We start from the raw sequence: 12,749 nt of genomic DNA on the forward strand, positions 1-12,749 counted from the left end.
GTACATTAGAGTATAATCCCAACAGAGTTATTTCATTTCTTAAAGCTCAACGAATGGTTGATAAGGGATGTGACGCGTATCTAGCTTATGTGAGAGATGTCAGTATTGATACCCCTACAGTTGAGTCAGTCCAAATAGTGAGGGATTTTCCATATGTATTTCCATGTGATCTTTCGGGCATGCCGCCCGACAGAGATATTGATTTTGGCATTGATTTGTTGCCGGGCACTCAGCCCATCTCTATTCCTCCATATTGTATGGCTCCTCCTGAGTTAAAGGATCAGTTACAAGAGTTGCTTGATAAAGGCTTCATTCGACCTAGTGTGTCACTTTGCGGTGCTCCTGTCTTATTTGTGAAGAAGAATGATGGTTCTATGCGGATGTGTATTGATTACCGCCAGTTGAACAAAGTCACAGTGAAGAACATGTATCCATTGCCTCGTATTGATGACCTATTTGATCAGTTACAGGGTGCTAGAGTGTTTTCCAAGATTGACTTACGTTCAGGCTATCATCAATTGAAGATTCAGGAGCCAGATATCCCGAAGACTGCTTTGAGGACTCGGTATGGTCACTACGAGTTTCTTGTAATGTCATTTGGCTGACCAACGCCCCAACAGCTTTTATGCACTTGATGCACAGTGTGTTCCGGTCTTATCTTGACTCTTTCATCATTGTGTTTATTGATGACATTCTGGTGTACTCCCGGACTCGGGAGTATCATGAGCAACACCTGATGACTATGCTTCAGACCTTGAGAGAAAAGAAATTATATGCAAAAATTTTAAAGTGTGAATTTTGGGTAGACTCGGTGGCATTCTTGGGTCATGTAGTATCGAGTAAGGGGATCCAGGTGGATCCAAAGAAGATTGAAGCAGTGCAGAGTTGGCCCAGACCGTCATCAGCTATAGAGATATGGAGTTTTCTTGGTTTGGAGGGGTATTATCGTTATTTTGTAGAGGATTTCTCATCTATTGCAGCATCTATGACCAGGATGACCTAGAAGGGTGCTCCGTTCAGGCGGAAAAAGGAGTATGAGGAGCACTTTTAGAAGCTCAAGACGGCTTTGATGACATCCCCAGTATTGGTATTGCCTACAGGTTCGGGATCTTATACTGTATATTGTGAAACGTCACGGATTTGTCTCGGTGCGGTGTTGATGCAGGACGGTAGGGTGATTGCCTACGCATCCAGATAGCTGAAGGCGCATAAAAAGAACTATCATGTCCACGACCTTGAGTTAGCAGCTATTGTTCATGCCTTGAAGATTTGGCGGCACAATTTGTACGATGTCCCTTGTGAGATCTACACCGATCACCGGAGTTTGCATCATCTGTTCAAATAGAAGGATCTTAACTTGCGTCAGTGGAGGTGGTTGGAGTTACTTAAAGATTATGATATCACCATTTTGTACCATCCCGGGAAGGCCAATGTGGTGGCCGATGCTTTGAGTCACTGGGCGGAGAGTTTGGGGAGCTTAGCATATCTACCAGCAGTAGAAAGGCCATTAACGTTGGATGTTCAGGCCTTAGCTAGCCAGTTTGTTAGATTGGATATTTCTTAGCCGAGTCGAGTATTGGATTGTGTGATTTCTTGGTCTTCTATTTATGATCATATCAGGGAGCGTCAGTATGATGACCCCCATCTGCTTGTCCTTAAGGACACGGTTCAACACGGTGATGCAAATGAGGTCGCTATTGGAGATGATGGTGCACTTAGGATGCAGGGTAGGCTATGTGTGCCCAATGTAGATGGTCTGCATGAGTTGATTCTCAAGGAGGGTCACAGTTCGTAGTACTCCATTCTCCCGAGTGTCGCGAAGATGTATCAGGACTTGAGGCAGCATTACTGGTGGAGGAGAATGAAGAAGGACATAGTGGAATATGTAGCTAAGTGTTTGAATTGCCAGCATGTAAAGTATAAGCATCAGCAGCTAGGTGGATTGCTTCAGAAGTTAGAGATTCTGGAGTGGAAATGGGAGCGGATCACTATGGATTTCGTTGTTGGGCTTCCACGTACTCAACGGAAGTTTGATGCAGTTTGGGTGATTGTGGATAGGCTGACCAAGTCAGCTCATTTCATTCCTGTGATGACTACCTATTCTTCCGAGCAGATGGCTCGAATTTATATCCGCGAGATTGTCAAGCTTCATGGCGTACAAGTATCTATCATCTCTGACCGGGGTACGCAGTTTACATCATAGTTCTGGAGGGCTGTACAGCAAGAGTTGGGTACTCGGGTTGAGTTGAGCACAACATTTCACCCTCAGACGGACGGATAGTCCGAGCGCACTATTCAGATACTGGAGGATATGCTTCGCGCTTGTGTGATAGATTTTGGGGGTGCTTGGGATCAGTTCTTTCCACTTGCTTAGTTTACCTACAACAACAGTTATCAGTCGAGCATTCATATGGCACCGTATGAGGCTCTGTATGGTAGGCGGTGTCGGTCTCCAGTGGGTTGGTTCGAGCCGGGCGAGGCTAGGTTATTGGGCACAAACTTGGTTCAGGATGCTCTGGAGAAGGTTAAGGTGATTCAGGATCGACTTTGCACAACCCAGTCCAGACAGAAGATTTATGCGGATCGGAAGGTTCCCGATGTTGCATTCATGGTTGGAGAGCAGGTCCTGCTCCGGGTGTCACCTATGAAGGGTGTTATGAGGTTCGGAAAGAAGGGCCAGCTGAGCCCAAGGTTTATCGGCCCATTCGAAGTATTGCGGCATGTTGGGGAGGTTGCTTATGAGCTTTCCTTGCCTCCCACTTTAGCAGGGGTTCACCCGGTATTCCATGTTTCTATGCTCCGGAAGTATCATATCCGTCTCATGTGTTGGATTTCAGCTCAGTCTAGTTGGACAAGGATTTATCTTATGTTGAGGAGCCGATGGCCATTTTGGACAGGCAGGTGCGAAGGCTGAGGTCAAAGAACATTGCTTCCGTGAAGGTTCAGTGGAGGGGTCAGCCGGTCAAGGAGGCGACTTGGGAGACCGAGGATGATATGCGCATCCGCTATCCTCATCTTTTCACCACTTCAGGTATGTCTCTATGCTCGTTCGAGGATGAACGATTATTTTAGAAGGGGGATGATGTAATGACTCGGCCGATCGTTTTGAGTGTATTAGCCACGATCCCCCATTTACTGCTTCCCCCGTATCTATTTTTGCTTATGAGACTTGCCGGGAGGTTTTGTTATGGTTTCGGAGTAAGTTGGGACACTTAGTCCCTAAAATGGAAGCTTAAGTCTTAGAATTTTGACCATAGTCGAAACTGTGTGAAGACGACTCCGGAATAGAGTTCTGTCAGTTCCATTAGCTCCGTTTGGTGATTTTGGACTTTAAAGCATGTCCGAACTGTAAATTTGAGGTCTGTAGCTGATTTAGGCTTGAAATGGCGAAAGTCAAATTTTTGGAGATTTTGACCGGAAGTGGACTTTTTGATATCGGGGTCGGATTTCGATTCCGAAAGATGGAGTAGGTCCGTAATGTTGAATATGACTTGTATGCAAAATTTGAGGTCAATCGGGCGTGGTTTGATAGGTTTTGGCATCGGTTGTAGAAGTTTGAAGTTTCAAAGTTTATTAAGTTTGAATTGGAGGGTGATTCGTGTTTTTAGTGTTGTTTGATGTGATTTGAGGGCTCGACTAAGTTCGTATGGTATTTTAGGACTTGTTGGTATGTTTTGTTGAGGTCCTGGGGGCCTCGAGTGAGTTTCAGATGGTTAACGGATCATTTTTGGACTTAGAAGAATTTCTTGTGTTGGGCTGGTTCTGGTGTAATCGCACTTACGCAAGGCTAACCGCAGGTGCGAGCAATATGGCACAGAATCAGAGTTGGGAGGTTTGGTCGGGGGTCGCAGGTGCGTGGAAAATTCCGCATCTGCGATGTCCGCAGATGTGCTAGAGGAACCGTAGACGCGGAAGGAGACCGCAGAAGTGGACCATTGTCCGCAGGTGCGCACACGCAGGTGCGACCACCTGATCGCAGAAGCGGTCCCAGTCACCTTAAGCCATTTCCTCACCTGCGATGGAATTTCCGCAGGTGCGGCGTCGCAAGTGCGACTAGATGTCCGCAGGTGCGAATTCGCTGGGCAAAAAAGGCCAAGTTCAAGGGTTTTATCCCATTTTCAATTTTGGGTCTTTGAGAGCTCGGATTGAGGCGATAATTCAAGGATTTTTCAGAGAGAACTTTTAATTTATGGTTATATTCTACTAATCTATAGTTGTTTTCATCATTTAATTAAGGAATTTGGTTGAGAAATTTGGGGGAAAAGGTTGAAAGTTCTTCAACTAACTTTTGAGTTTTGATTCGTATTTTGATATAGGATTTGGATAATTTTGGTACGAGTGAACTCGTGAGTGAATGGGTGTTCATATTTTGTGACTTTTACCCGATTCCGAGACGTGGGCCCGGGTCGACTTTTTAGGACGAAATTTGGAATTTCTATTAAAGTCTTGATTTCATTAATTAGATTAGTCTATTATAGTTGTATTGATGATATGTAATTATTTTTGGCTAGATTTGGTCTATTCGGAGTCGAATAATCAACGAAAAGGCATTCTTACGGATTGATTGAGCTTGGTTCGAGGTAAGTAGCTTGCCTAACTTTGTGGGAGGGGGGGAGGGAATACCCTTAGGATTTGGTATTATTGTGATATGTGAGCGTCGTGTACGTGAGGTGACAAGTGCGTACACGAGCTATTTATTGTAAAACACGATTTTTACTGAGTAGTAACCTGTTCTCATTCTTAATTGAGTTATATCAATGTGTATAGTTATTCTGTTTAGTCTAATATTGCATGTCTACGTGCTTTAACTGCTTATTTGAATTCTGTACAGCATGCCTAGTTGATTTCCTGCTTTTCCTTGTTCTTTATAAGTCTTAACTGTGGTATTTATTGGTTGAGCTGTATGTTTACTTTTGAGACTACGAGGTGGTTCCTCGGGAGTTCTCCCTGCACATTTACTTTTGAGACTACGAGGCGGTTCCTTGGGAGTTCTCCCTGTACATTTACTTTTGAGACTACGAGGCGGTACCTCGAGAGTTCTCCCCGCACATTTACTTTTGAGACTACAAGGTGGTACCTCGGGAGTTCTCCCTGTATATTTACTTTTTGAGACTACGAGGTGGTACCTCGGGAGTTCTCCCTGCATATTTATTTTGGGACTACGAGACGGTATCTCGGAAGATCCACTACAGTTATCCCTGTGTGTTGTACAATTATTTCACTGTGTTTTCCTTTTGTTAAATTCCAATCTCTTATTATACTGTTATATTCTCTTGCTTTATTTATTATATACCAGTGTGCCTGACCTCACCTCGGTAGGCTTTGCACTTATTGGGTACCGTTATGATGTACTCATGCTACTCTTCTGCACATGTTTTATGTGCAAATCCAGGTAATTATTATCAGCCCCACTATTAGCTGAGAGTGCTAGCTGTTGTACGGAGACTTCAAGGTACATATGCCGCGTCCGCAGACCTCGGAGTCCCCCTATATTCTCTCCTATGTCATTTACTTTCCGTACTTCTTTTATTATACTCTGGTGTGTAGAGATACTAGTTCCCTTCAGTAGCTTGTGACTTATGATGTTCCGGGTTTTGAAAATATCATGTATTACTAGAATGTTAGTTATTGTACATGCCGAGCGACATTGTTACCAGTTATTTAGTTATCTATTGTAGTTAGTTGTTAAGTTTTCCTTATATTTTTGTTATTTTCGCATTTTGTTAGGCTTACCTAGTCGTAGAGACTAGGTGTCATCACAACGTCTTACGGAGGGAGAATTGGGTCGTGACATATAATTTGCAAGTGAGATGAGACTGTTGTGTTTGTTGCTATTTCCGGCGGATTCGCTGGTGGATTCCGCTCAAGAAACAATGAGGAGAAGAAGGTAGAGAGAGAGAGAGAGAGAGAGAGAGAGAGAGAGCTGTATTTTAAAATCGGAGAGGGTCAATATGCGGAAGGGTTACAGGTGGGTTTAATTATATTTGGGGTGAAGTTTAAGTTAGGCAATTTGACAGTGACACGTGGATATTAATTAATTTTTTTTTTCCTTCAGAATTTTCTGTTAGTGAAAGGGTAATGTTGAGCCAAAAAAATAACTTTATATTCAAATAGGTGGATGGAGGGCATATTTGTACCAGTTTCGATACTTCAGGGATAGTTTTGGCCTTTTTCGCAATAAATATTAATACTTAATAACTTTGTGAAAATGATCTAATATGTTATTACCGATTAAACTACAATGATATTATGAAAAACTTTTACATGGTTAGTGTATATTACTTAAATCCATTATTGTTTTATGTTTGTGGTGTTAATTTGTGTATATATCTTTCCTTCAAAGCTCAAACACTTGGGGGACTATATATATATATATATATATATATATATATATATATATATATATATATATATATATATATATGTGATTGTAATTGTTGAAAAATGAGTTTCTATATAATAACCAGGGATTTGATCAACAAGATTAATTTGGTAAAAGGATTTATTCAAACCAAAAGGCTCTTAGCTTTATCTCTGATTTTTTTGCTTTAGGCTCAAGTCCTTAAAATAACGAAAAATGTTCGAATTTATCCCTATACTATGGTATATAGTTTACATTTGTCCCCTGTTATACTTTTCATCCAAATACACCTCTATCGTTAACAAAGTATGTAAAATTGCCATTAGCCCTAACGGATCTCCACTGTGGCAGCCGACCCTTCTAATATTTGTCCATATCAACATCCAAGTCAACACCTAAATATAATTCTCACTAGATTTTATTGACCAAAATAATTGGGACGAGGAGAGAGAAGGATGCCTTCCTTGGTCGGAAAATGGAGGTTGGAGCAGCTAGCTTTTTGAATGAAATCAATTTCTTTAGTTGCCTTTTATATTCATTTACAATATTTGGTCCGCCGTCAACCACTACCTTCTCAGCTCACTGCCCAGCCACCCCCTCTACCACCCATAGTTCCACCCCACCATCATCTCCTTTGATGTTTTTCAAAAGGTTCAAAATTTTCGACAAGTCGACGAGGATAAACTCGTCGTTTACTCATAGCCGGAGAAGTAGCAAGTAAGGATATGTCTTTTTCTCTAAGATTCAAATCGTCCCGAAGCTGATTAGATCCACCCCCATCTCTCTCTCACTCCTTCTATATTTGCGACCTATCGGAATATACCCCTACCACTAGAAATCAAATCCGTCCGAACACCGTCGGAAGCAACCAGAAAATTCTTTGACCATGATTTATCTTTCTTGCCTGTTCAAATCCATATCCTAGTATATTTTCGCAGTCAATTTTTTATGTGAGAGTTGATCATAAACCCTAGCTAAGTTGCAACATTGATTCATTGAAGTTTACAAAAACTGCTTGAAATTGGAAAGAAAATTGCAATAGATTCTTCTTCGTTGCTGATGATAGTAAATGTTGATGATGGTAAATCGATGTCTTCGAATGGCAATGATGCTCGGTAAATATCCATTGATTTTAGTAAGAATGGTAAAGATGTATTAATACATCAGAAATATAAGAATAAATTGTTAAGAGTTTTGATTAAAAATGGTGGCATGGCGAATCTAGTTTCCGGCGTCGGCAACTGTTAAAGGAGGGAGGCGGAGTGAGTTATAAAATGAAACTAGGTTAAATGTGGAAGAATTACTTTTTTAATTTTCTAATTTAGTAAAGGCAATAAACAAGATATTAGGTGCTGACTTGGCTGCTGATGTGGACAAATTAATAGAGGGGTTGGCTGCCACAGTGGAGATCCGTTAAAGCTCTGGGCAATTTTATAAACTTTGTTAACGGTAGGGGTGAATTTGGACTACAAGTATAACGAGGGACAAATGTAAACTATATATCATAATATAGGGACAAATTCGGACCTTTTCCCTTAAAATAATTTCAAAGGCGAGATTCCATTCTTTTGAAAATCAGTTGTAAATTACATTAATGATGTAAAAAAAAACATACGTTGTTAGTATATACTAATATGATTCTTTCATCCTTAACTGGAGGTTTCGATTTCGAGCGGTGAGAATAAAAACAGTTTTGGTAGAGAGCGTTTCCCACTTTAATTAGTCTTATGCGGCGCGAATCCGAATTAGTCAGGACTTTAATACGAATACCGAAACCAAAAAAAAGAATCTTTAATAATGCATTAATTAGGTAGTTTCAAGAGAAGTTTATGATCTCCGAATATAGCAAATTTGATTAACTCTAAACTCGCTCATCCCTCCAAGTGTCATAAAGCCTCAATTTTCATAGCTGTTTTAACGGTTATTGTAGCTGAACAAGTCTTCCTTTGAACCATCCAAACAACACAAAAAACATTTTTAATTTTGTTTAAAAAAACAACTTTCTTGACCCAAACTATACAAAAAATAAAAATAAAAATTTAATCATAGATATCGTTATCCAACTTACTCTTATTCTTAGGAGTAATATTTTTGATAAATTGGTCCATCCACTAGTTGATTGGCTTCTTCCAATTAATAAGTTTAATTACATAAGTATATACATTATTTTCTAATTAATTAGACTTACCATTTTGACCTGCATTATCACATGCTTAAGTCCTTATTTTCCCAATAATGATAGACGATTTTGTAGATACCCCCTTAATATTCTAACAAACCAAAAGAGACGAAGAAAAAGAAAAGGGAAGACATTAAAAAATACAACTTTTTTGTTTGGGAAAAAGTGGTCAAAATGTGGACAAAGAATGTGAACTTACTTGATTTCTTTTGTTGTCCCCTTCATTACATCACAAAGTAAGGACAGAGAAAGAAAGGGAGAGAAAAAAAAGAGCAATTTTCTATCTTTGCATGTCCGATCCATGCATGATTGAAACAATACATTTTGTGAATGAAAACAGATCAAATCCATAAACGCAAAAACAAAAAAATATAGCATGTGAAGATCAAGAAGAAATTAAAAAGGACATTAACATGAAGGCGTGGGAGGCAACTATAAGGATAACACAGGCTGCAACAAGAAGACGTGGCAACACGATTTTCGGATCATCACAGGTGGTAGAAGAAGAAGAAAATGATGAGGAGGAGCAAGAAGAAGAGCACGCGAGCGGAGAAATTTTCCGTGCAGAGAGATTTCTCCCGAATGGAGATTACTATAGTGGCTATTGGCTTGATAATTTCCCACATGGACAGGGAAAATATTGGTGGACAGACGGATGTATGTACGTTGGAGATTGGTTTCGAGGGAAAACGATGGGGAAGGGGACGTTTAGTTGGCCCTCAGGGGCAATGTACCAGGGGAATTTCAAGAGCGGATTTATGGATGGAGATGGGACTTACACGGGGCCTACTGCCGATACGTATAGAGGTTCTTGGGTAATGAATTTGAAACATGGACATGGCGTTAAGGAATACACCAACGGAGATTCTTATGATGGTGAATGGTGCAGAGGATTACAACAAGGAAATGGGAGGTATACATGGAAGAATGGGAATTATTATGTTGGTGAATGGAACAATGGGACTATTTCTGGTAAAGGCAAAATGTATTGGACTAATGGCAATCTTTATGAAGGGAATTGGGAAGATGGATTTCCTAAAGGAAATGGAACATTTACATGGAATGATGGGAGTTTTTATGTGGGAAATTGGAGTAAAGATCCAAATGAACAAAATGGTACTTTTTATCCATCTGGATCATTGTTAGAAGGTGGCAATCTTGAATGGGATCCTCAACAAGTTTTCAACGTCGATTTAACAGAATGTACTATTTGTCCGCCTGAGAAAGTTCCGATATTGCCTTCACAGAAAAAGCTCGCCCTATGGAGATCATCTAAGGCGGTGGACAACAACGTTAGACCAAGGAGAATGTCCTTGGATGGGAGAATAGATGCACCTCCTGTAGATAGGGAGTTTGGGAGAATTCGTCTATCGGATGCTGCTGGAAATTCTGCTACTACTTCTTATAATTCGGACGATTCCATGGTTGGATTGCAGGAAACTGATGGATATTTATTAAGAGGAAGCCCTATTAGGATTCCTAAGGTTGTAAAGAGGCAAGGTCAGACAATTTCCAGAGGACATAAGAATTATGAGCTTATGCTTAATTTGCAGTTGGGAATCAGGTAGCTATTTTAACTTGTGTTTTGTTCTAACTTTCATGTATATTTCAAGGAATTATTTGCAAATTGAGATACTATCATCTTGCTTGGTGATTAGAAATATGCAAGTTACCTTGTGTTTATTGTTCCTTTTAAAGGCTCAAAATAGTGCTTTTTCTTGTGTGATTTTTACTTGTGATGTAAATTATGGAGTAGGCATTCAGTAGGAAGGCCTGGTCCTCCTCCATCACTAGATCTCAAGCCATCAGCATTTGATCCTAGAGAGAAGTATTGGACAAGGTTTCCACCTGAAGGATCGAAGATAACGCCACCTCATCCGTCTTGTGAATTCAGATGGAAAGATTATTGTCCAAAAGTTTTCAGGTAAGGCCTAATTATACAAGATTTGAGTATTTCAGTGTGCAAAATAAAACACTTTTGAAGCTAGTCATTTATCGATATGTTTGTCAGGGCTTTACGGATGTTATTCAAAGTGGATGCAGCTGATTATATGATATCAATTTGTGGTAATGATGCCCTCCGGGAGCTTTGTTCCCCTGGAAAGAGTGGAAGTTTTTTCTACTTGACAAACGATGATCGATACATGATCAAGACAATGAAGAAAGCAGAAACAAAAGTAAGTCTCAAATAAATCAGCACTGTTTATTTTTTTCCCTGCAAAAGATCACTGTCTCTTCTCATCATTTTTCTTGCCAATGGATTTGTTAGGTGCTTTTAAGGATGTTAAGTGCCTATTTCAATCATGTTCGTGCGTTTGAGAACACCCTTGTGACTAAGTACTATGGCCTGCATTGTGTGAAGCTAAGTGGACCAGCACAGAAGAAGGTATTCAACATAAAGTAAAGTCAAACAATCTGTTCAATTCTAATGCCTTCATCAATGGTTTAGGTACGGTTTGTTATCATGGGGAATCTTTTTTGCACAAATTACTCAATTCATAGACGATTCGACTTGAAAGGATCAACATTTGGCCGAATGACTGATAAGCCAGAATCAGAGATTGATGCAACCACAACCCTTAAAGACCTTGATCTGAACTTCATCTTCAGGTTACAAAAGACATGGTTTCAGGAATTCCGAAGGTAAGTTTTTTGCTTTGGCTCCTTTTGCCCTTCACACACGACGACATTTGAAACTTTCGACATTTCATTCAAGCATAAAATAAATGTCAGAAAACGATTTCGCAACATTTGTTTACTTAATATGACATTTATAGAAATGTTGTCGTGTCTGATCCTTTAGTATTTCAAACAAGAAGACTGAGAATTATTTATTTTGCAGGCAAGTTGATAGGGATTGTGAGTTCTTGGAACAAGAGGGAGTGATGGACTACAGCCTTTTAGTTGGAATTCATTTTAGAGAAGCAGATAGTGGTGCAGACCAGACACCTTCTGGTTGTAGAACACCAATTGGTTGGTTCTAATTTTGTAACACTTGATTTTTTACCCTTTTAAATCTAAGTGAGTTCTGTGATAACTTCATTTCTATCATGACAGAGAATTTTCAATCTTGTCATAGAACATTCATTCATTTGGCAAATTCACAACTTTCGTTCCGTTTACTGTCAAATTCCCTCAAAATTTACCATAAGCAGATTCATATCAATCAAGTTATAAGCATCACTTTTCTTTATTGCAGATAATGGAGGCTCGGAAAATGAGACAGTTCCTCGTCTTTCTCGAGCTGATATGGATCAATTGCTTCTTGATCAGGCAGGGTAAGTTTTCAACAAGTTAAACACATTTGTCCAATATTAGACACTTTAGGCCTAATAAACTGTCATGCATTAATGAATCTTGGCTAGCTTAGTACTGTTTCCTTATCTATCTAAATCTAAGATTCTTCAATTGTCAAACATTGTTTCTTGATTGTTTGGTCTAAAATTGCAGGTGGGCTAGCATAAAACTAGGAATAAACATGCCAGCAAGAGTTGAAAGGACAGAGAGGAAAATGAGTGAGGGAGAGATTCAGCTAATAGGAGAAGCAACAGGAGAGTTGTATGATGTGATATTGTTTTTTGGTATCATAGACATACTTCAAGACTATGACATTACAAAGAAGCTTGAGCATGCATACAAGTCTATGCAATGTGATCCCAACTCCATCTCTGCAGTCGATCCAAAGGCGTACTCAAGGAGTTTTCGTGATTACATTTTCAAAGTTTTCATAGAAGACAATTAATTAACGTATGCTTAATTCCCTTTTAATGAGAGGGCTTCAAACTGCAAGCTAGCTTAATTAGGACTGATCAGTACACCATTTGTTTATTGTTTTATCTGCAGTAGAGGAACTAATGTTCTTCCTTCACTGCATTTTCTCATCTTAAAACTATTCTTATTGTCATAGGTATATATATACACACACAATTCAGGATGAGTACTATTGTATAGAAAAAGTTGTAACAGAAGCAACACAAATGTGACTGATATGTTACGTATATGAAAATTGTTGTTTCAAGGTATTTGCAGGGAACAATGGATTCTTAAGGTAGAATTTATTTGAATTTATCAATATTTCTATTTACTAATTGATTTAAGCTCCTTAATTCTTCAGGAGCTTAGTATGTTCACGAACAAATTTTGCTGGTATTGTAATTCTCTAGTAATGCGTAAACAAAAAAGTTCCTACTATTATTACTCTAGACTCTC

The 12,749-nt window shown here is 39.5% G+C and overlaps 1 protein-coding gene across 1 annotated transcript; it reads left to right on the forward strand.

Annotated features, from left to right (window-relative positions):
- Nucleotides 1-8,708: 8,708 nt before the first annotated feature.
- LOC107778140 (phosphatidylinositol 4-phosphate 5-kinase 4-like) lies at nt 8,709-12,539 on the forward strand. The gene is made up of 8 exons (XM_016598345.2): nt 8,709-10,104; nt 10,297-10,464; nt 10,552-10,717; nt 10,810-10,926; nt 10,990-11,183; nt 11,383-11,513; nt 11,740-11,818; nt 11,991-12,539. The coding sequence occupies exons 1-8, from the start codon at nt 8,954-8,956 to the stop codon at nt 12,280-12,282; spliced, it is 2,298 nt and encodes a 765-aa protein (XP_016453831.2). The 5' UTR covers nt 8,709-8,953; the 3' UTR covers nt 12,283-12,539.
- Nucleotides 12,540-12,749: the final 210 nt, after the last annotated feature.

This window comes from Nicotiana tabacum, chromosome 15 (genome assembly GCF_000715075.1).
Source record: "Nicotiana tabacum cultivar K326 chromosome 15, ASM71507v2, whole genome shotgun sequence".
Lineage (NCBI taxonomy): Eukaryota > Viridiplantae > Streptophyta > Magnoliopsida > Solanales > Solanaceae > Nicotiana > Nicotiana tabacum.